Here is a 24412-nt window from a genome sequence, read left to right as displayed (position 1 = left end):
AACAAAGTGACTGGCTCAAACTCACCCAGCTGGCTCCGTATCCAAAGGGGACCAGAACTCAGTGTCTCCTCGTTTCTAGCCTGATATCTTATTCATTACACCAAAGTGGCTCTAACCTTGCCATAGATATCTTTAATCAATCTTATTTCTGCTATTTTACTGGTTCTTAGTCTTTGTAAATCACACATTTTACCTGCTCTTTAAAGTTTTTAAACTTGTGACTTCAAATTTGCTACTGATAAAATCTGTTTTATAAACTTTTAAAGTTTGAAACTAAAACAAAATGACTTACAAATTCTATAAATTTGGTCATCCAAATGGTTTTTCAGAAAGAAGACAACTAAATGAGTGATACTGGTGTTACTCAGTGACCATGACTTTTTATGCCAAGAAGTGACATGCACTGCTGTACAGTTTTTAATCACAGATAAAATGAACATTAATTAGTAGTAGCTAGGAGTGACTTGTCTGTAGCATCAAGATTATGAGAAGTGGTAGTATGGCTTTATACCACTATATGTGTAGTTGTGATTACCCCTATACAAAAAAAGATGTTGAGACCCTGGAAAGAGTGCAGAGAACAGCAACAAAGATAATAAAGGGTCTGGAGGCTATATCGTATGAGCTAGGAATGTCCAGCCTATCAAAGAGAAAGTGTGAAGAGTCTGCCAGATAACGATTCTGATGAGGAAGATGAGCCAGGTTGGGGGTCATCAAAAAGGAGCAATGTGGCGTATCAGGTGGTTTTGGAGCTCAGTGGCTGAAAGGAAGGCATTCCTGGAAACATTGGGAAGTGAGGCGAGTAACTGTCTGGACAGTCAGATGTCCACGCAAGCAGGAGATGGAGATGCATGACTGCCGCCAGTCAGCTTGGAACAGTGATCTGTGACAAGGCCAGCTGATAAGACACAACAATTCTGATGAAAAAGAGTTTCCACCCCTGCCCAATCCACGGATGAGAAGAGCTGAACACCGAGAGGCACAGCAGACTCGGCAGAGCTCGGAGAGGCTACCCACGAGGAGGCAAACTTACCCCTCCTAAGAAGCACCAGTTGGGTTGATTTAAGCAGGCAGAGGGAGTTGTGTGGTTGTCAGAGACAATTGTTTTGTTTTTTCAGTGTGACATCTTCAGCTTCTTGCCTTGCTCCTTTGCTTCATCTCAGTGCTTTGTTCCTGTGCCACAGTTCATGCATGTTCCTGGGACTCATGTTTGGACTTGGACTTTCTTGGGGAGACCTGCTCTTTGCTTCATTGTCCTTCAGAACCACTGAAGCCAAACTGTTGGCATCCTTTTTGCTTTGCTTGCTGTCAATTTTCCTTCCTTTGCTTCAAGCTTGCGTGACCAGCCAGCCACCTCACTGTTCCCTCCATTAGCCACACTCTATTGGTAAACTGTTGCCTTTGTTAGATGTCTCATCACTGAGGTCGCTACAAATTGTGGGAAATTGACATGGCGTTTTGGGGAATGCTATACAGCAATTACTTGTGAAATAAACATAATAAATCCCTCTCAAGTGCTACTTGTGTGAACTGGATATTTCTTGATGGTACTTGACGGGCTGTCATAGAGAAGAGACCAATTGACTTAATCTCTGTAGCACCAGAGGGCAGGAGAAGAAGTATGGGTGGAAGCCAGTGGTGGGTTGCTCCCAGTTCGGTCTGGTTCTATAGAACCAGTAGTAAAACCAGGGGAGGTTCCGCCCACCCACCACAATATCATCATGGGTGATCCGCGCATGCACAGAAACCTGCAAGTGAAGTGAACGTGTGTGCGCGCTCCCACTCCGAACTGGTAGTAAAGGTAAGTGGAACCCACCCCTGGTGGAAGCTTATTAAAGACAGACCCAACCTAGAAGTAAGGAGAAATTTTTTGACAGCAAGAACAGTTAAGCAATGGAATACCTTGCCTCCCAGTGTTGTGGGTGCTCCATCACTAGAGGTTTTCAAAAATAGACTGGACAATTATTTGACACGGATAGTATGAGGCTCTTGCCATGAGCAGAGCATTGGACTAGAAGACCTATGAGGTCTCTTCCAGCCCTATGATTCTATGTTCTATCAATGTATAATGATCCTCTGTTTTAATCCAATATCCAGCGTTGTTATTATTTCATAGGTACCTTTTTTTCTGCTTAAACAAAAGGCAAATGAAATTATAATTGTCTCTAAGTACAGATAAATAATTGCAGCTTTTTGATCAGCAGAACTAGCAACAACTTAAGCAAATAAACTCTAGTAACTGTTTCCAGAGTCAGAAAGACAAATAAAGAGATACATCTCTTTTCACTGTAAAAGCATTTTCTAGCAGGAAGGAAGTCATTCAATTCATGCCTTAAGTTTAGCAGATTTAATTAATATTCTATGTCTGAATATATGACAGAATTAAAGTTGAGATGGAATCAAATTTGAAGAAAAAAAGAGTAATTAACCTCTCCTTTTACCTTTAGCTTATACATACATGCAAATTATGTTTGCTGATTTGATTTAATAAGCAAATTATGGTCAATTAAAATAAATAATAAATTAAGCTTTCTACAACAAAGAGCAAGAGAGAACGAAGTACTTTTATTGTCCAAATGATTCTATCTAGATGTTAAGTCAAGCCTCGCTACCTATAGATGCCACACTAGTTATTCTTTTAATATTTTTTAAATTAATGTTTTATTTAAAAATGTTTAGAAAGCTATCGCGCATGGGAAAAGGACTGAACATTTCAACTACTCACTCAATGTCCTTATTTCATTCCTTGCATATCTCAGGGTGTTTGTGTGAGTAAAAGAAAGTTGAGGTTTCCCTTTTTTTCTATTGGTTTGAATAACAGAACCATGATTATGGTAAATAAACTTTTACAAATCATAATTTTAAACTGAATTAAGAAAGGACTCAGCCTGAATTACTGCTTTATTTGTTGTCTGTGTGTTATGCTAAACCTAATCAAACACAGTATAGTGTGCAAACCTAGTGTCTCAGGCCAGCAGTTGAAAAATAGGTTAAAGTGAGATGCAACTGTCGTCACATTACTCCTGACATATGGTTTAATTCTTAAGATATTTTATAATTGATGAATAACTGGAGTTTAAATTATGACAGGTGAAGTATAGCACACCAGAAGCCATGAGCCTGAGAAACTCTTCCTAAATATATTTATTAAATGTATGGTTCCAAAAAGAGCTGATGACAGCCGTTCATTCATTCATTTAGACAGGCTTATATCCTGCTCTAATAGTCAACGGAATTGAATATTCACTTAGATATACGAGATTATGTAGTAAACCTTTCGTTGGAAGAAACATCCAGTTCCAGTTCCAAGTCGGGAGAAAGGCAATGGAAATAAAATGGAGGCTAGAGGCAGTTTGGAAAGAAAGGTTCCCTTTATTGATGAAGAGAACCACCAACCACATGTGATTCTGGGACAGCTGACAAAATGGAGTTTAGAGTGAATGGGTTTTATACCTTCTGGATTCCTATGAGGTCATGTAGGGGTCATGGCTGGCTCTATAGAAGGGGTGTCAAACTGGCAGCCCACGGGCCAGATGCATCATGCACAGGCCACACCCACCCCAGCTCCACAAAGTGAAAAAATGTCATGTGATGACAACATGACGCAGCAAGTTTGACACCCATGCTCTATAAGCAAAAGGGGAAATGCGAATCCTAAGTGTTTGAGCTAATTTTGTCAACTTTGGCTTGATTGTGTTCCTTAGTGTGTTGCTTATCTGAAATTTCTGCCTGACCCAGTCTTTCTGAATCTGCATTTCTATAAACTGGCCTTCTCAGTTTCTGCTTGGGGCAGAGAAACTGGGGCTGGTTTCTGCCTCCCTTAAGGGTTTTTTCCATTTCTCCTTTAGGGGAACTATTCTATCCTTCTCTTTTAATATTCCCCAAAATATTTCATTCTTCAGGGGAGGGGCTTCCCACACTTTCCTTATGACATACTGTAATAAAAAGATTACTTTTAGTTTGGTGGAATTTCTGCAAGATGATAACATTCAAGCATCATATGGAAAAAAATTATTCTATAGAGTAGCATTGTCAGCACATGCCTAATCAAAGAGGAAAAAAGTTAATATCCTTCATACTGACAAATATTTGGGGGAAAAAGCAAGTGACACGCAAGATTAATATCGGTGAATACAATTACTATCCTTATGTATTGCTAAAGGAACATTTAGCATCTAACAAAGGAATATTTGCAATATACAACATTTGCATCTATACAGGCAATTAAAAAGATATGCAGTTGCTAGTTAACTCGATGTGAAACTTGCACAGTAGAACCAGAGTGTACTTCTTGCATTTCATGGCCCAGGGTGTTAACGTTCAGTTATTTTGTTCTACCCTTTTATCTAGTGCCAGATGGGGGATAATATCCACGCATCAAAAACACAAGGTCTAACTCACGCCAACTGTTGACAGAATAAAGAACCTGTTAAAAATTCTGCGTTCACTGCAGCCACTGACACGGAGTCCCTTATTTAAAAAAACTGAATCACCTAAGGTCCTAAGCTAAGGAAACGAACAGGGCGAGACTAACGGCAGCCACATATACCTATAATGTAATAAAACCGTACGCTTGTGTTCCTCGGGGATGTGCGTTTCTTTCTGAATAAAAGCAAACGCACAAACATCCGAACTGGGATCCGGAAGGAACAGAACGGGATTCGTGCCCATAAAAAAAAAAAAAAAGGGCAGTAACCGCACTGTACTTGCCATTTATCCACCAAGGGACAGGCGCTATTAGCCTGCCCACCTCGCCGTTTAAGGGGCGCACCATTTTGCCCTGCCAAATGCTTTAAAAGCCCTCCGCGGAGCTTCCTCCAACGCTCCCCCCGCAGAAGCCACCTTCCTCCCGAAGGAAAGGCCCGCGATTCTTGTTCCAGGCAAAGCAAACCCTGAAACAGCTCGATCCACCATCGACCACCCCGTCGATGTTGCTTTTTCCTCTCACCTGATCCGATGAAGCCCCGCTACCCCTCCAACTGCGCTCGCCTTTGTTGATTCGGATCGCCACCGGCAGATTGTTGCGCCGCCTAGCGTAGCATTTCGCGCCCACTTCCGGTAGAGGCGCCGCCCTTCGGAGCAATGTGGCCGTGAAAAAATCGTTGCGCGGGGTTGAAAGCCGTCGCTAGAGGCTGCTGGCCAGTCGGGGCTCGTCCAGATGGGTCCTGGAGCATCCGGGGGCTGCAGTGATGTTTTTGCGTTGCAGAGCGCTTCGCATAGGCGCTCGCTCTCTGCCATCTCTACGTACGTAGTGTAAATCGTTTTGCACTTCGCCAAAACCGGAATTCAATCCTGGCTTATTTTAAAATGATTTTCAATTAAGGAGAATTGAAAGGTGGGATTAAATCCGTTACAGAGAAAGTTGGGGAAAAAAAATAGCTGAAAAGCCCACATAAGCCGTGGAGTGGAAAATAAACTCCTCTGCAATGCCAGTCTAAAAACCAAGGGACTTTGTATGACCTGCAATTGGAGTAGAGGCGTTCTGTAAATGAGTCGTGAAGGTCTTGTCAACTTGAGTAAATTATATTTAGTGCGCTTTACAGAGACAGGTGTGTATAGAATTGTGGTTCAAAAGATTGAATTAAGCTTAGAAAATAGTTGAGCCTAAGAATTAGCTATTGCTCTTCCTTTGAGAATATTATTACCTGGAGAGGGTTAGAAAGGGAGGAAGAGGAGAGGAGTGGGGAAGGGGAGGGGAAGTAGAAGGGGAGGAATGAAGAAAGTAGAAAGGGACAGAAGAAGGAAAGGAGAAGGGAAGAAGAAGAGGAAAAGTTATGGTAAAACAAAGAAGAGGAAATGGTAAAAGAGCAGCCCGGAACAGATAAAAATGAAAGTTAAAGGATAAGATGAATGATCAATGATTAATTATGGATAAGAGACTGTACACTTAAATATGTTTATGAGAAACAAATATATATATATATATATATATATATATATATATATATATATATATATATATATATATATATATATATATATAAAAGAGAGAGAATAATATTACCTTCAACCCAGTATCCCATTAAACTGTGCTTTATTCATGTTGGTTTTCTTCAGGAAAAGCAACCACTGTCTTATAGACTGTTCTTGTAAATATGAGTTGGTAAAAATGCAAATCAAGGCAATCAGTACAGTACTTTTGCAAGAAATAACCTATCTTTTACCAGAAATGAATCTAGAACATCTGCTGTTAAAATCTCTAATTCTGGTGCTTCTAGAGGGATAGACTTTGATATTACTGATAAATGGGCTTTAGTCTCACTAGAAATTTATCCAATTATTGCTGTACTGAGGCAATTGTAATGAAGAGAGGCATTATTGCTCCATAACAATAGTGAGATGTCACTGTAAAACACTAATGGGAAAATTATTGTTTAGCTAATCTATTATTGCTAAAAAGATTTTTAGTGGAAAGGAAAAAATATATAAGAAATAAATTAGAAATGGAAAACCTGTAAATGGAAGATGACCTTTTGCATTCTTCCCTTTGTGAGCCAAAGCAATTATAAAATAAAGTAACCCATAAAAGCACTCAACTTTCCTCAAACTTTTAAAATCCTACTATTGTAAGTTATTTTTCCAGATTTAATAATTATTATCACTGAAGTGATTTGGTTGCACTTTTCAGCTAGTTGTGCAGTCTCTTAAGGCTGGCTCTAGATTTTTTCCCCAATGCCTTTGTTCACTGTCCTGGAAGGTATAATTTTCTTAGCAATTATAAACAAGTCTAAATTGTGCACATTCATTCTTCAAATATCCATATCTTTCCTAGATAGATGTATTTAGATACATATTTTAGATACATATAGATTTATATCCCATAATTCAGAAGTACTCATGAAATGCTCTATGTAAAATATCCCAAAGGTGCTTTTTTAAGAGGCAACTGGGCTTTGTTTTCCTTTGAAGATGTTTTGCTTCTCATCCAAGAAACTTCTTCAACTCTGACTGGATGTTGGGGAATGGAAGGATTTATATTCCTCGCAGACAGCTGGTCGTTTGCATTCTTTTAGAGAGTCATTGAGGCCACTTGGAGGTTTGTCTGTCACCTGAGTAGTGCAATGGGGTGGAGCCTTCTTGGAATTGCTGAAAGGACTATGTTGTGGAGTTGTGTTTTCTGTAGAATGTTTTCTGCCCTGTGTCTCTTCACTGTTGAACACAGGTGCAGGCTGCTGGGGTTGAGTCTGTGTTGTCTCAATCTCAAACTGAAGCATAAATGGTTCCTGAGTCTGCAATTTTTCTGGAATCCATTCATAGTCCCACACTATACATGGGTGTTCATTCCAAAGTGCATAGCTAAATGTTTGTGGAGATTCTTAGTCATTCAGGTCATGGTTGTCCCAAAGATGTTTTATCAAGAGGCAATTGGACTTTCTTGTTTTTCTTTGAAAACATTTTGCTTCTCATCCAAGAATGCAAATGACCAGCTTTCTGCAAGGAATATAAATCCTTTCATTCCCCACCATCCAGTCAGAACTGAAGAAGCTTCTTCGATGAGAAGCCAAACGTATTCAAAGAAAAACAAGAAAGTCCAGTTGCCTCTTGAAAAAGCACCTTTGGGACAACCATGACCTGGATGACTGAGAATCTCCACAGATATCTACTGTACAAAAAATACATTAAAAATAATAGATAAATGTAGGCAAGAGTTTACATTTTTATGAATTGTTAAAGTACATTTTTGTATTTCAACAAAGCTGGCAAATACAATAGTTCAGTTAACAAAAGAGTGGTATAAAAATTTCTAGTGCAATTATATTTTAAACATGAGGCAGATAAAAATAATTGTCTCAATACAATTTTAACAATACAATTTTAATAATACAATTTTAAGTCTACTTCAGTGTAACACTATTTTCAAGTGTAAGCACATTATACAGATTTAAAAAATGTATTTTGATTTTAAAAAGGAACACCAGTGTAAAAAACTATAATAGCTTCTGTCACTACAGCCAAAATAGTATTGGAAAACAACAGAGTTCTACAACTTATCACTCTGGGTCTATTTAAAGAGGTTCCTGAAGCATATCAGATAAAAGTATCCAGAAGTCTTTGCATCATTCATGCAAGATGAGTGTAAGTATGGTTTGCACATACATTCAATATTATGCAAATTGTGTATGTGTTAGAGCAGACTAGCAACTAAAATATATTTGATAATATAATTTGATATATTTGATAATTAGATTTGTTATGACTATAGAAATATTGGGTGTTTCTATTAGTATTGATATTCTATATTGGATACTTTTAAGCATTGTATTTAAACTTAAAATAGGTTATTTTGTTACATAATTTTAGTGTTTCTTGGATTGTTTAGTATGTATATTGTTTATATGTTGTTTTTGTTTTAATTTAGAGTAAAAGGTTATTTTATTATACTCTCTGAGCTTGATTGTTTGCTGGTAGGCATTTCATTACCCAACAAGGTATCATCTTCAGTGTGATAACACTAGTAATATATGATGTTACATCTGAAACCTAATGCATTTAGGTCTGGCCAACTGAAAGTATCTCTTTCTTTGAGTTTCTTGAAGTAGAAAGGGCAGAAATAAACAGTAGGCTCTAGCCAAAGATACTGTATGTATTTCTTAGTCATGCTGATTTCAGTGGAAGATGAGTGGCAATTTCTTGCTTAACTCCTCCCCTTGGGTCAATATGAAGTATTACTTTTCAGATGTTTCATAATCAGATTCCTAGAGGTTATAGTTCTAATACAATGTTACTGCTTTATGACAATATATGAAAAACAATATTGTGTTTTTAATTAAGGTACATGTTTTTTATAAAACTGTTAGAGAAACTTGAAAACTTTTAAGAAGTAAAATATGTTTTAACATAATTTCTTTATTCATAGTGGCTACAAATGATTGAAGATGTGAGCTTCAGGAAACTAATAGATAATTTGGAGTGCCCAGAAAAATTTAAATACGACTTTAACAAAAATGGTGACCTTAAGCATGTAGACACTAATGAACCTTTTGTTTATAATTATCAGAATTCATATAAAGATAATCACAAACGTTACCAAATTATTGGACAGTTAATAACTCAGTATGTTTATGAGCTCCTTGAAAAAGTTTGCAGTCTGCAGAAGATTTACATCCCAACATGCATGGCAGACAGTAAAATTCATAGTTTCTTTTTCATGAGTGAGAATGCATTGACAAATAGTTCAACTTTACTTGTTCTTCTTCAAGATCAGGGGACATTTCGTGCAGGCCAGTGGACACAAAGTTCAATAATACATGATGGCCTTCAACATGGATCTCAGATACCTTTCATTACAATGGCTCTACAGTGCTCTTGGGGAGTGATTGTTTTAAATCCTAATGACAATTTTGTAGATCTGAAAATAGAACCAGAATGTTTAAGCCTTTTAGAAAATGATGCTATTTGTCCTCTAAATTTATCATGGGCAGTCCCAAAGAGAAACAGCAGTAACCCCGAAGAACATACAATCTATGTTTGGGATCACTTCATTTCAAAGACTTCATCTAAAAATGTGGCCTTCGTTGCCCATGGCTATGGGGGATTGATTTTTATCAACTTACTCATGCAAAGAACTTTGGAAGTGATGAACAAAGTGTATGCTGTTGCACTTATTGACTCTAAACATCACATGAAACATCAGACACAAGGCAATTCTGACGTACAAACATGGATATGGAAGCACTGTCAAGAGTGGGTATCAAATAGTAATCCTATAGATAGGTCAGTAGGCTACCTTATGAAAATGGATTGTCCTATAGTCTCCACCGGATCTGAAAAGTACAATATGGCTCCATCCTCTAGCCTGCAGTCCATCTTCAAGTATCTAAAGAATGCACTGAAAACTAGTAATAAAGACAATTTCAGTCAATTACCTATTGCAACAAGGAGCAAAAATGCCATGAAAAAAAATTAAGAATATATGTTTTTCATAGTTTCTTCTGTCAGAAAAAAAATGGTATTTGATGCAAATGCCTAGGCACACTCTTAAGATAAACTATTTTATTTAATATATTATTTCTTTTCTTCCCCCTTGGCTGAAGCAGATATTATGTTATGTAAGGTGCAATTTTGAATTCCATGGTCAGGCTTTATTTTAGTTGTTGAAAGGATACTTTGTACAAATTTGTAATTTAGTGACAATTTTTTCTTTCAATGTCTTACAAATATATTCTTTGACAAAGCTTTTTAAAAACTGTCATTTAATCTTAACCATCAGCAAACCAATGAAAATGTAAATAGGATAAACATATCAGAAATAGGTTTAAAATCTTGTTTGAAATATTAGTCAATTACTTGTACTTCAAATTAGCATAATTCTGAATGTTTTAAACTTCAGAGTACATGTATAGTATACATTCAAGTCAGCATAGAAATATTGAACATTTCACAAAAATTACTGTATAAAATTATATTTATTTGACAGTCACATCAAATTAGATTGATCTTATTTACTGTTAATATTAAGACTATTTTTTTAAGGTTACTTTTAAAAATCTCTTTTCTGTAGATTATTATCTACATTTTCATTTCCATTTTACTTGAAAACTGTTCTTTTGGTTCAGGTTGGATTTAAATTACAATTTCAGTCATGAACCAACTTTAAAATAAAGTAACAGATTAAAATATACATAAATTTTATATAAAAGTTTCAACTTTCTAAAAAGAATGAAAACTCAATTGAAAAGATGGGCCCTTAAGGCGTTTTTGCAGGATTGTAAAAAATGTAGACTGAATATCTTCAGAATATACATTCTACAACCTAGAGATGACAGAATAGACTGAATCCCAAATCATCACCAGATGACTGATATATTGAAAAATGGATTGTCTGGAAATCTTAGAAGTGAGAATCATGCATATACTCAGACAATTTGAGTCTAGATGATTTAGGGTTACTGGTAATAATCAGCACGTTATATGTCCTCTAGGAACTGGCAGACAGTGCAGCCAATTCCCAGAGGAACAGACAAAATGCTACCCTACAAATAGTCCTTGAACAATCTTTTGCTGCATTTTGAACATGTAGAAGTTTCTAACCTAGTTACTATAAAGCAATCCAACATTACCTGAGAAAACAGGATGTGATCAGGATGTAGGAGGGTTCTCAAACTGTACTACTTTTTTCTGAAGTATAGCCCTGTCCTCTAGAATCTAGATCACGGGTGTCAAACTTGCTGCATCACGTTGCCGTCATGTGATGTTTCGTGATGGTTTTCCCATTCAGAGCTGGGGCGGGTGTGGCCTGCATGTGATGGATCCAGCCCGCAGGCCGCCAGTTTGACATCCCTGATCTAGATCATGATCCTTCAAAATAAACACCGCCACTTTGTCTGATCTTAATTTCATTTTATTATCCTGCATCAAGCTTATAGTATTATCCCCTGTGGACATACATTTCAAAAAATATTGCCCCTTCTTGTGACTGAAATAAGAGAAAAAGATTTGGGTATCACCAACCCGTCTTTAATGCCTAGCACCAAACTTTAGACTAACATAATCTATTAGTTTTACTAATATCTAGATAATCTTTCTTGAAGCTGGTTAGCCACAACCTCTTTATACCTTTTCCCAAATACAGGAGGCTAACCTACAATTTAAGAGAGACAGAGTAGATTTATTAAGGTCTAAACAAAGCATTCTGTCCTTTCTCAATGGAGTATTATGTTAGCTAGGCCACAGTGAACACATTGGGCAAGAATCCAAATAGGCAGTAAACTACCATTCCAAGTAGCTTTCCCATATTCCCCAAAATCACAAATTTATCCAATATTAATATTACAAATTACTGACAACACATTATTGTAACTGACTCTAGAATTTGAGTTTTCTCAGCTGCAAAGGCTTTTTGCAAAGATCCATTAAAAATACCACAGTAAGTCATAGCTTCTTAGAGCAAATTTGAAACAGCTTTAACTACCTGGGAAAATTTTATTGGATAAAATGCATATTTGTTGTACATATAGTTGCAGCATAGTACCAGACTGTCATGCCTTAGTAGTTTATGATGAATCGACTGTGTTCTAGTTATCTACCTTGTTTGTATATTATAAGCTAATTTTGAAGAGGCTGTTTAGGAGTGATCCTGTCTCTCACTCTGAAGAGTTCCCTATTCCAAGAGTGATTGACAAAATCACCTTCATAAGCAACTTAAACACAAAAACTATAAAACCACCACCCTTGTGCTTTGAGCGAAAGACCAGACAAGCATGTGACACAAAACAATGTGACTCAGCACTGGAATAAATAGGATAGTACTATATTTGTTTTGGTAGCTATGAATTCCTGGAATGCACCAAATAGCACCAGAAATGTATTGTGGGATTTGGCACCAAGATTTGAATCTATGTGAAATCTCTTGGAGAGAGAAATTGTTGCTTCAGGATAAAGTTTCACCAATATGATGATATCCAGTTATACAGCTTCACCACAGGCTCAATGGGAGATGCTGTAAATTTCCCATGTTGGTGCCTGAAGGCTGTCAAGGAAAAACACACTCAAACTTCATTCTGTATTACAGAATGGTTGTTAAATCATAAGCCTTCTGATTCCAGGACTGTATCATCATTGACTCTTTACTGGGCTGCGCTCCCTATGATGCAAATTTGCAACCTGGGATCTTTCTGAACAATTGGCTTCTACACAGCATGATCAGGAGGGCCTTTGTCTGATAAACCAGTTGCAATGTTACCTGGAATATAATACTCTGAGGAGGATCACTTACACCTTTGTCATATGCTGATTAGATTAACATGGGGTTACCCTTGAACACTACCCAGAAGTTTCAGGTGGTCCAAAATGCAGCTATCCAATTTGGTCTAGTGGTTATGGCACCAGTTTAGAAAGCGGAAACCATGAGTTCAAGTACCACCTTAGCCATGAAAGCCAGTTAGGACTCTTTGTGTCAATCACTCTCTCAGTCCTACTCACTTCACAGAGTTGCTGTGGGGAAAATAGGAGGAGGTGTGTTGGACATGTTTGCAGCCAAGGCAGGATACAAATAAACCTATGTGCTCAATGGTTTTGATACTGCAGAGTTGCACTGGTTGGAGTCCATTTCCCAGTGAGCTGGTCACCAGCTTTAAAGCCCTGAATATTTAAGACACTTGTGTTTCCCAAATATACTCTGTCTTATCTAGATGATCAGAGTCTACAAAGGATCCTGACTTATCAGTCATTATGGCAGAAGGGTGGCCTAATATGAGGTATTCTCAACCACAGTTCTCCTCTTATGGAATAGTTTGTCCACTGAGCTGAATATGTCCCTCATTGTGGTGAGGTGGGTGGTTCCGCCCCAGGCGCCTGATGGACCCGGATAGGTTCCAGATGGAGCTTGGGCCATTTCCTGAGGCTCTGGCACACGGCTCGACTGAAGACCTAGGGGCTGCCTGGGATAGGGCAGCTGCTAGAGCTTTGGACCGGGTCGTGCCTTTGCGGCCTCTAACCAGGCGTCGATCTCACCTGGCTCCCTGGTTCACCGAGGAGCTGAGGGAGATGAAACGCTGGAAAAGACGCCTGGAGAGCAGTTGGAGGGCCAGCCGTTCTGAATCTGACCGAACACTGGTAAGGTCTCATATTAGGACCTACCTGGTGGCAATAAAAGCGGCAAAGTGTAACTATTTTTCTGCTCTTATTGCATCATCAGATAATCGCCCGGCTGCCCTGTTTAGGGTGACCCGCTCCCTGCTCCACCAGGAAGCGCGGGAGGACCCCTTGGAGGGTAGAGCCGAGGACTTTGTACAATATCTGTATGACAAAATCGCTCAGATTCGGGAAAATTTGGACTCTGACTGGGTAGATTTGGGAGGGAGGATGGAGGCAAGTCTTGAGAATATTACCTGGGAAGAGTTTGATTCTGACACTCCGGAAAACATGGACAAGATACTGGGCAGACTGAGCGCGGCCACATGTTTATTGGACCCGTGTCCCTCCTGGCTGGTGCTGGCCTCTCGGGAGGTTACACGAGGCTGGCTCCAGGGGATTATAAATGCTTCCTTGAGAGAGGGTGCCTTCCCCGCTGCCTTGAAAGAGGCGGTGGTGAAGCCTCTCCTCAAGAAGCCTTCCCTGGACCCAGCAGTGTTGGCTAATTACCGTCCAGTCTCCAACCTTCGCTTCGTTGCGAAGGTTGTTGAGAGTGTGGTAGCGCGACAGCTTCCTCAGTACTTGGATGAATCGGCTTATCTAGATCCGTTCCAGTCGGGCTTCAGGCCTGGATACAGCACGGAAACGGCATTGGTCGCATTGGTAGATGATCTCTGGAGGGCCTGGGACAGGGGTTGCTCCTCTGTCCTGGTCCTATTAGACCTCTCAGCAGCTTTTGATACCATCGACCATGGTATCATGCTGCACCGGTTGGAAGAGTTAGGGGTGGGGGGGCACCGTGTTGCGGTGGTTCTCCTCCTTTCTCTCTGATCGGTCGCAGTCTGTGTTGACAGGGGGGCAGAGGTCGACCCCGAGGCCCCTTGTATGTGGGGTGCCACAGGGGTCGGTTCTCTCACACCTTCTGTTCAACATTTATGTGAAGCCGCTGGGTGAGATTATCCGTGGTTTTGGGGTGAAGTATCATCAGTATGCTGATGATACTCAGCTATACATCTCCACCCCGGACCACCCCAATGATGCCCTTAAAGTGATGTCCTGGTGCCTGGAGGCTGTACGGATCTGGATGGGGAGGAACAGACTCAGGCTCAACCCATCCAAGACCGAGTGGCTGTGGTTTCCGACGTCCCGATATAGTCAGTTGGTGCCATCACTGACTATTGGGGATGAGTCATTGCCCCCCACGGAGAGGGTTCGCAACTTAGGCGTCCTCTTGGACTCACAGCTGTCTTTAGAAGAACACTTGACGGCTGTGGCCGGGAGGTCTTTTTATCAGGTTCTCCTGATTCGCCAGTTGTGTCCCTTTCTGGATAGGGACTCGTTAAATACGGTCACTCATGCCCTCGCCACTTCACGCCTGGACTACTGTAATGCTCTCTACATGGGGCTCCCCTTGAGGAGCACCCGGAGGCTCCAGCTGGTCCAGAATGCGGCCGCGCGGGTAGTTATAGGAGCAGCATGGTGCTCCCATGTGGCTCCCCTCCTGCGCGAGCTGCACTGGCTCCCTGTGGTCTTCCGGGTGCGCTTCAAGGTCTTAGTTACCACCTTTAGAGCGCTCCATGGCTTAGGACCGGGGTACTTACGAGACCGCCTTCTGCCACCAATAGCCTCTCACCGCCCAGTACGCTCCCATAGAGAGGGGCTTCTCAGGGTGCCGTCAGCCAAACAGAGACTGGCGGCCCCCAGGGGGAGAGCCTTTTCTGTGAGGGCACCCACCATCTGGAACAAGCTCCCCCCAGAGATACAGAAGATTCCGGATCTGCGCACTTTCCGCCGTGGCCCCAAAACATTCCTGTTTCAGCAGGCCGGCCTGGCCTAACTTTCCCTTTATATTGCTTTTGATTTTATTTTAAACTGGGATGTCTTGAATTATCTAGGACCAGAGTGTTTAGTATATTTTAATTGGTTTTTTTAAACGTTAGTATTACATGTATTTTTATCGTTCGCTGTTCACCACCCCGAGTCCCTCAGGAATAGGGCGGTATATAAATTTAATAAATAAATAAATAAATAAATAAATTGTGGCAACCTTGGAAGCTAGTAAGGGCATGGCTTTTCAGGTAGCTTTTGGGGATTGATTTTATACAGATCTATGCATTTTTCTTATTGATGGTTTAAAATGGAATTGCACAAATAAATAAGCTAGCATCTCCCTAATCAGTCATACTATTTTATGAAATCTATTACTGAGGGACCATACATAAATAAAATTCTCACCCTATCCTGGAGTTATAAAGAAAAGGAAAGAAGAATAAAGATCTGTCTCTCCAGGAATCCTGGTAAAAATGTTTGTTTTTTAGGAAACATAGCTATAATCTGCTCTCCCAACATTCCAGAATCCACTTCACAATAGAAAGAAGATAGAGTTCACCTTTGTCCTAGCCAGGTCTCAATTTTATCCACCATAATCAAATCATAAATAATATTATTTTTGCTCTGAAATGACTTGCACCTATAGAGAAGAAATATTAAATTATCCAGTTAAAATTGTTCTCTATCTTGCAATCAGTTCTATTCCTCACAGCTAGAATCATTGCTCCTAATACGGAACAACTCTGCTATTCCTCCCTCAACCATCCTATAATCAGTCTGGTTGAAACCATGAAAACAGACATTAAATAGCTCCCCCAAAGAACTCAGGTAGTAAGTTTGGGGGTGGACAGGAGGCAGACTATCTACTGGTAGCTGCATCCATGGCATAATTCCATCTTTAAAAGTCAAAAGATTTTAGCATCACATCTCTCACATGGGCTCCAAATTCTAGCTGATAAAAATAGTTTTAGAGCTAAAACTTATCAGGACAGGCAGGACAAAGGCAAAAATATTTACAGCAATTACAGTACATACATTATTTTATTAAATAAGATAATTAAATACAACTATCTCTAGGTCAAAAAGAAAAGGGAAAAACGTGTGATTTCTACGACTGGGTTCACACATGCTAAATTGTGATTTAATTGTAACTTATTTAATGTTAATCTATAAAATGATTTATCTGGTTTTGTCTTTCTATCTTGTGTGGAAAACATGTCTATTTCTGTTTATAGTTCAAGGCATTTACTTGTCTGATTTAGAGCAGGTTCCTTTATTTAACAAATTGTTAAGATATAGGATATAAGCTAATAACAATAGAAAGTCAGCAACTTGTTGACATACATAACTTTAAGGAAAATAATGACAGAAAATCTGTCTGTTTTGATGTTGACCAATATGATCATGCAAAGATTAAGATTACTTCTTTTTGCTGGGTTAGATGGGACACATGTTCAAATAAGCCATGGCATAATCAATCTTAAGATGTGCCCATTCCAATTTCCACTTGTTTCCAGAAACGGCATTTAAATGTCTTTATAGAGAAGTTCATACTTGGGAATATTCTTTGGATCAATTGGGCTTCGTACAATGAGTTTTCCACGCATCGCTCCACGATAGATTACTTCAATCAAATCTATGAAGTCTTGTTTTGTTTTGAAACTTCCTACAAATTTGGTATGATCTGGAGATCTGTTTAGGGGAAAAAAATAATATAAAGCCAATTTTAAACAACAATGTTAAAGTTGAAATTCAAAAATAGAAGTAGTTCAAAATCTGAATCTACCAAGCTCCTCACTTTTACAAATATATTTATTAGCATTTTATATAACTGTGCAAGATCAAATTAAAACTTCATCCAGTCTAGTGTATTTCTCAAGAATCTTCATAAATGGGTAATGAAACTTATAGCTTCAGGACCTATGACCAGGAGTTTCAATTTAGACATGGCTAGCAATCAATGACAGAGCAATACCTATTTCTGATATAAAGCTAATTTACAAGATGTGTTTCACAATATAAAATTAACCACAACTGTGTTTTATGATACAACTATTTACATAGATTCATTATGCCCGGTAATATGTTTTATCATTTGTAACAGGACTTCATTTTCAAAAATCCAACTTGGGAATCTAAAATCCATAGTCTTCAGCATTCATTCCTTAACCTTTTTGTGGATTGATACCATTCATCAATATAATAAACAATCGGTTAGTGTTTGAATTAATGCACTGTCTTATGCCATAGTTTGCTGAATACAACTGCACGCAGAAGTTTAGGCTCCTCGGTTGAACTGTATGTTTCTAACTAAACAGAAGCTGTCACAATCACTATATGATACAGGTTAAAAATATTAAATATTTGGCAACTCTTAATGAACTTCATTTAGCCATTTCACCAACTTCCCATCCCCATAAGCCTTGTGGTATAAATCATGCCAAACCATCTCTGTAACATTCAACTCACTTCTTATATATTCTGCATACAAATCCTACCTATCCAAATTAATAGGCAAAAAGTGTGACAGAAAATACTTCCTGAATTCTTGTTTGATTTTGCCTTGGCATATTCTGTGACCTAATTAAATCACAGTAATTCAAGCCAAGATCAACCTATATAATGGCTCTGCATAATAAACAGACTAAGTCACAGAATAATAAAATTAATACCAACAAACATGATCACACTTCGGCTACATGCAAACCAACTTACCCATAATCCACTTTTATATGTTGCCCATTGAAAAAGAAGACAGTTGATGGAATATAACTAATATCAAAATACCGGGTGTACACTGGAACCTTGCTCACGTTCACTAAATAAATTGCAGCCATTTTACTCAAATCATGAGATGTTTTTGCAAGCTGTCAAGAAACCAAAGTTATGTGATACACTGGATGCATGAAGAAAGGAGTCAAAGCTTTTAAAGACATAAAAAATGGATTATAATTACATGTACTTTTCGAAATACACTAGCAATAATTGTAGCTTGGATAGCAAGGATAACAAGTATACTACTAAACCATCCATTTAAATTATTAAGCGAGGCCTTGCTGCAGAGTCTGCTAGCATCAGATGTGTGTCTGATAAATATAGATGGCAGTTTCGTTCACTATGAAATATGTGGCAGCTCAATCTATCTGACCTCCTTTGGCACCAAATGAAAATATTTTAGGTTCGGGGTGTTTGGTGCTCTCCGAGCTTGGTTGTTTTCTTGCAAACGTTTCATTACCCTAAGTAGGTAGCATCATCAGCGCTAATCTAGTTTTTGCAAAATTCTGCAAGAAAACAACTGAGCTATAAATAATCTTCATTTTAGGGTCAGGAGACGTTTTGCGATATACGCCGCTTAGATCCGGGGACTGCAAATAAATAAAAAGCAAATGCCGGCTTACAACGTTATCCAGTTGCAGGCAGACATGATCTTCATCTCTACCAAAGCGAAGAACCAGGACTTTCTCCGCCACGGTCTTAATCGCTTCATCCACCTCCTTTTTGCTGTTTAACTGAGGCAGCAAGAAACTCATACCGGCTGACGAGACAAGAGGTTAGTGGTGCCTCGAGATAGTAAACACGCACGCGCGTAAGCTTGTTTTTGCTGGGGAGGGGGGAAGGAAACTGTCAACGAGGCCCAGTGAATGACAAAGACTTTGTCCAATCAATGGCAACTACCGCTACAGAACTTGTTTTCGCTGACGGAACCATCAGTCAGAGTCTTAGTTCTAGGCTTTCCGGCGGGATATATTTAGGGACGGACCCATCCCGGAGCCGGGTAGGCATGCTTGGATGTGAGTGTTGGTAAGTATGCGAGATATTAGAAAGTAAGATTGTTTAGTAAGACCTCACGAATTCAGTCCATTTCATCACCTAAATAAATGGACTCTCAACTATAATACAGTTGGTTTTGCAAAATTAATATTGTTGCTCCCCCTTTGAAATTCTTCAGTAGATGGTACTCATTTTAAACATGGGAAGGAGGCGATGGCTGTTTTAATGTTGCCGCGTTTGTCAAAGAAATAGAAAAAAAAGAATGAACGAAGAAACGCATTGTATTATTTCTGACGCTAATTAGGCATACTTACAGTGAAACTTAGGTTTGTCTATCTGAATTCCACTGAATTCAATGTGATTTCTTCTTATGCCACAGCTAGCCAACTTTAGCTGATCTCGGAAAACCACAGCAGTGAAGCTTTAGTATTTAGATTAGAAACCACCTGAAATATCTGCGTGGTAGATTAGACTAAGATAATAGTGAAAACACAGAAGAAAGAGGTAGCAAACTGATATTATTGCCAAGAGAATTATGTGCTGGTGTTGTCACCAATAGTTGTGCTCAGACCAGATGAGTCTATATCAAGTGGACAGTATCTCACTGAAAATAATGTGGTTTACTGTAATAGACCTGCTGGGAAGTAGCCATTTCTCAGTAATAAATAATATGTGGATTTCATGTTTGTATAGAGGATATATTACAATTCTAATATTAAAATCAGAGTTTTGTACACATAGCTAAAAAAATATTAAATCTTTTTGGGCTTGCTTCATAGTAAGGAGAAAATAAGCTCATTGTCTGTTTTTCATTATGTTTTCTCAATGGTTTCATTAGCTTCCATATTTTGGGAAGGGAACTTTCTGGCATAAGCCTTTTTCTGTATGTGACCTCATCTTTTGTAATAATACTTTTATTAAATATTACAATTAAAAATACAAACTAAAAAAAGAGAAAATAAATAAAAACTGCAAAAAGAAAGAAAAAAATAGAAAATATTGCCTACTTTTCAATCAGGATTTCAGACAGAAATAACATTTTTGCTCTTTTGAATGATCTCTGACAAGGATGAGATGACAATTATGGTTCCATCCTTGCTCTGCTTGACTTCTCTTTTGATACCATTGACCAAGGTATCCTAGATTGACTCAGAGAATTTGGGAAGGGCTGCATGATGTTGTGCTAAATTGGCTTGATTATAAAGTATTATAAAATACAAAAGCAAATAAAAGGATGGTGAAGGGGAAGGGAAAAGAAAAGTGAGGAAGGGTAGAGAAAGAAACAGAAACATTGACTTCCGACTCCATCTGTTGCAGTAAAATAAGACATTAACAAATCACAACTTTTTGTTTTACCATAATAGCATATCTATTAATCAATCTGTGAAACCCCAAACCAAAGTTTCATTCTTTTACATATCACGAAGTTCAGAAGCGGTTTCCATATGGAAACAAAAGTATTTATGTTTTAATTTGACTCCTTTATCCAGGATTGATTCCAGTTGGTGGTGATTGGGAAAGAGATTCCACTACTGGCCCCTACAGCTTATCTATTGCCATAGGATGAGATATCATCCTTATGCTGATGATACCCAATTATATATATCTGCCCTTAGCAAAATAAATGCCTAGAACATGGGTATCAAACTCACTGCATCACGTTGCCATCACATGATGTTTTGCCACATTTTCTCCATTTACAGAGCTGGCCACCAGTTTGACATCCCTGGCCTAGAAGATGTGAGAATGAGATGTTAATGCTTTAACCGAAATCAAGCAGAAACTAGTTTTAAGTTTCTAAAAGCTGTTTTTCTTCTCTAGAACTTCAGAGGTGTGTTACTAGACAAACATATCAAGTGACCAAATATTTAAAAGATAAAAGGTAATATAATTTTATAAAATACATTTTACCATATCTGTATCTCTGTGTTTTATAGTATATAAGTACCTTCCATTCGTTCTTCATTCATTTTACTTTTTCATTACTTTTTCATTTCTCCTGACTTTCCCAGCTTGTATTGCCATACAGCAAAGTTGTCTGAAGCATATATTTACATAGTTTATTTCAATATTCATTTCTTGCAACAAGCACTATATATTAAACAACTCATGCAGCCACCCCATAAGAAAACTCCATATACATCTTAAGATGTTATTCACATCAAAATCAGTTTTCATAGTTTTGCAGATATCATTCTTATATTTCCTTTTTTGTTGGCAGCTTCTTTTACTTTCATCATTCTACTAAGCATCTTTTTAATACTACTTTTTAATGTAACTCCATATGCTTGTGTCTTACTCTTTAACATAGTTTTTTGGCTTTGTTTCTAGCAGCTTCCATATAATTTTCCTCACATGCACTTTTTATTCATTCTATTGTGAGATCACTCTTTTTTTCGCGTAATAGTCCTATCATAAAATAGTCATTCTCTTTTACTTTCTACTTTCAGTCTACCTTTCATTTTTTCCTTTGTCTTCCACACCCATATCCACATTCCATATTCATTTTTACTTAACTTTTTGGCAGAGTTAAAATGATAAGTTTCACATTTAGAATATCTCCTTAACCTTTTGTATTTTATGACCCTCACTGCATCATATACAATTACATCAATTGTGAATTTTATTTTTCCCTTTTCTACTTTAACTGTGCTTTTAAACTTCTTATACTATTTCTTATTCTCTTTTGCATTGTTCATGTCTGTCTTTTTCTTTAAATAAATAGATAACCAGGAATTCCAGTATTCCATGACTCCCAAGTCCCTTGGCTACATTTCCTAGAGCAATTTCTGAACCAAGCACATTGGTAGCTTTTTTTTTGCCATTTCGAGAGGAGAAATGTAAAAAATGGGCCCTGAGCTTTAACATACTCTTAATTTACATACATATATAATATATATTATTTTAAAACTATGCCATGAGCTTTAAATACTCTTAATATACATGTACTTTTTAAAAAGCAGACTTGATAGTTCTATCTACTTTGCATCACTGCCTTGGTCAGTAGGAACTGAGCTTCTCCAAAATATGATTGAAATCACAAAAAGGCTACTTTTTCAGTTTAAAATGTCTTGTATCTCCTTTGCTCTGATCTTAATACTTTTATTTTCAGCCCTTATATGTCATTGGCACTGCATTATTTGGCAATCTATTCAGAATCATAAGAATTGGGTAGAATAAAAATGCAATTAAGAAAATCAGTTTGTATTACTGATGTTTATAATAATGATGATGAACAATTTCAGGTTTGTTTTTCTAAAATATCTTCTCTTTTCTATATATATGTGACTGTAGGTATCTATTGGACATCACAATTCTCAATTCTGATCTTTTTCAACATGCATTTATTGAATTTAATTAGAAGATCTGCCTTCAAATTGATTGCACCGAAAATGACAAAATATGGATTATTTTTAACAATGCCCAGCAAAATCAATACTTGCGGAACGTTGAGGATGATTTATTTGAACAAAAGTATTTCAAAAAATGCTGATGAGAACATAGATCTAGATGAATGGAAATTGGTTGTGCTTTCCGGCTTGCAAAAAGAAGCATTTGAAAAAGCATCACCTGAGGAAGAGCCTAATATAGCAGCTATTAAAGAATACATTGATATGTCTAGGCGTTTAGGTAAAGCTGCTCCAGAAAATATTACTGAAGAACAATTAGAGAGGTTGATTGAATATCCTTCTGTTACTTCAAGAAATAAATATTTGGCCTTTTTGGCTTCAAAAGAAATGAGAAAGAATGCCGAAAAAGAAAAAAAGAAAAAACAACGGGAAGAAAGGGAGGAACTTAAAAAAGCAATGGAAAATGAAGAGCTAGTACCAAAAAGTAGATTGTTTCGGGCCATTTGGGAGTCCTCAATGGATGTTATGTACAATTGGAAAGCTGCTCAGGCTATGAGTTTTGGCCAGCCTCTGGTATTTGACATGGATTACAATGATATGTCAGAGAGAGAGATGCAGAATACAGTGAAACAGATGATGGAATGTGAAGGAGCCAATCGTAAAGCTGTAGAACCATTCCATTTATATTACTGTAATTTTAAAGAAGATGGTCCATACCACAAAGAATTCCTCAAGCGTTATGGAGATGCATGGGACAATTTGTTTGTGACAGTGACAGAAAAGTCTTATGTTGAATTATTTCCAAGGGATCAGATTGTCTACTTAACTGCTGATTCTCCCAATGTAATGGAAACATTTGACCATAATAAAACCTATATAATTGGATCCCTAGTTGATAAGACAATAAGGAAGGGAGTCTCTCTTGCTCGTGCAAAGCGCTTGAAGTTGGCAACAGCACAACTTCCTTTAGAAAGATACTTTCATTGGAAAACTGGAGCCAAAGTTCTTACTCTGGATCAAATGATAATGATCTTACTAGCGCTGAAAAATACTGGAAATTGGAAGGAAGCTCTAGAGTTTGTTCCAAAAAGAAAGCATGAAGGTTTTGTAGATCCATCTTTGCAACAATTTATTAATAGACAAAAGAATAAAAGAGCCTCTGAGCAAAACTTTAAAAAAAAGCTATTGGTAGAGGAGCTCTCAAAGAAACGTTTGTGGAATGGATTGTGGGAAGAGTAGTGTGTAAGTCACCCAGTTATGACTGGCATAAATTTCATGTAAAATAACATTTGTCTCAGAAAGCTTTCAACTTCTACAGACTAAAGAACCCAATAATGATAAAACATGTAGTTTTACCACAGGAGACTCTGTAAATATATAGGAAGCATCACTTCTGACTGTTGAGAAAATCTCTGTAATACACAATGGGGCTGAAAAACATGTTCTGTCAGGTTAAAGACAATAACAGTAATTGTTAACGTGTGTCTGTCACCAGCCCCAATGTAATATGGTATACACTTTTTCCCTGCTTCCCATTGCATTGCCTCATACAACAAAGTTAAATAAACGTAGTTTCCCAATTTTGATACAGGGTGGTTATACTGAATTTTGCTAAACAACAAGGAGCTCAAATTACTGTAAATGTTCTGATTTTATGCAGGAATTAATACTATGTGAGGAATGTAACTATTAAAAAAAGTGAATTCTGTGTATGATCTTTTTATTTTAGAGGGAAAAAGTTGAATAATAATTGTTTCAATTGTTAAAGTATTTTAAAAGTTAGATTTGTTAAATATAAAGGGCTACTTACTAAAACATGTTTTAAAGGTTGTTTTTGATCTAATTATTTTCTAATTGTACATGCCTTGTCTTTTGATCAAATTATCTAA

At 37.8% G+C, this 24412-nt stretch overlaps 4 protein-coding genes across 7 annotated transcripts in view; 2 read left to right on the top strand and 2 right to left on the bottom strand.

Moving 5' to 3' along the window:
• SENP7 (SUMO specific peptidase 7) overlaps positions 1-4993 on the bottom strand; it is a 41864-nt gene extending 36871 nt beyond the window's left edge. Inside the window, exon 1 of the mRNA XM_070942735.1 lies at positions 4949-4993. The gene's annotated coding sequence lies outside the window, so the exon portion shown is untranslated. The remainder of the gene's footprint in view (positions 1-4948) is intronic.
• A 160-nt stretch (positions 4994-5153) lies between these two features.
• Positions 5154-10204, top strand: LOC139316922 (putative protein ARB2BP). Of its 3 annotated transcripts, XM_070943780.1 has the most exons (3): positions 5154-5244; positions 7953-8076; positions 8858-10204. In XM_070943780.1, the coding sequence occupies exons 2-3, from the start codon at positions 8071-8073 to the stop codon at positions 9905-9907; spliced, it is 1056 nt and encodes a 351-aa protein (XP_070799881.1). In that variant the 5' UTR covers positions 5154-5244; positions 7953-8070; the 3' UTR covers positions 9908-10204. The 3 variants fall into 3 exon arrangements, with proteins under 3 accessions (XP_070799881.1, XP_070799882.1, XP_070799883.1); XM_070943781.1 differs by lacking the exon at positions 7953-8076; XM_070943782.1 differs by lacking the exons at positions 5154-5244; positions 7953-8076 and adding an exon at positions 5496-5549.
• A 6231-nt stretch (positions 10205-16435) lies between these two features.
• On the bottom strand, positions 16436-18951 carry TXNL4B (thioredoxin like 4B). The gene is made up of 3 exons (XM_070943778.1): positions 18801-18951; positions 18118-18269; positions 16436-17094 (listed from the first exon to the last, which is right to left on the bottom strand). The coding sequence occupies exons 1-3, from the start codon at positions 18930-18932 to the stop codon at positions 16929-16931; spliced, it is 450 nt and encodes a 149-aa protein (XP_070799879.1). The 5' UTR covers positions 18933-18951; the 3' UTR covers positions 16436-16928.
• Positions 18952-19148: 197 nt separating this feature from the next.
• On the top strand, positions 19149-24195 carry TRMT10C (tRNA methyltransferase 10C, mitochondrial RNase P subunit). Of its 2 annotated transcripts, XM_070943776.1 has the most exons (3): positions 19149-19203; positions 20995-21055; positions 22468-24195. In XM_070943776.1, the coding sequence occupies exon 3, from the start codon at positions 22512-22514 to the stop codon at positions 23760-23762; it is 1251 nt and encodes a 416-aa protein (XP_070799877.1). In that variant the 5' UTR covers positions 19149-19203; positions 20995-21055; positions 22468-22511; the 3' UTR covers positions 23763-24195. The 2 variants fall into 2 exon arrangements, with proteins under 2 accessions (XP_070799877.1, XP_070799878.1); XM_070943777.1 differs by lacking the exon at positions 20995-21055 and having other exon boundaries at positions 19164-19203.
• The last annotated feature ends 217 nt before the right edge of the window (positions 24196-24412 follow it).

The sequence above is a fragment of the Pituophis catenifer genome, unplaced genomic scaffold (assembly GCF_029215685.1).
Source record: "Pituophis catenifer annectens isolate HBS135680 unplaced genomic scaffold, rPitCat1.0.hap2 SCAF_4, whole genome shotgun sequence".
Taxonomy (NCBI): domain Eukaryota; kingdom Metazoa; phylum Chordata; class Lepidosauria; order Squamata; family Colubridae; genus Pituophis; species Pituophis catenifer.
Note: the sequence above shows the minus strand (reverse complement) of the source record. Positions and strands in the feature narration are given on the sequence as shown.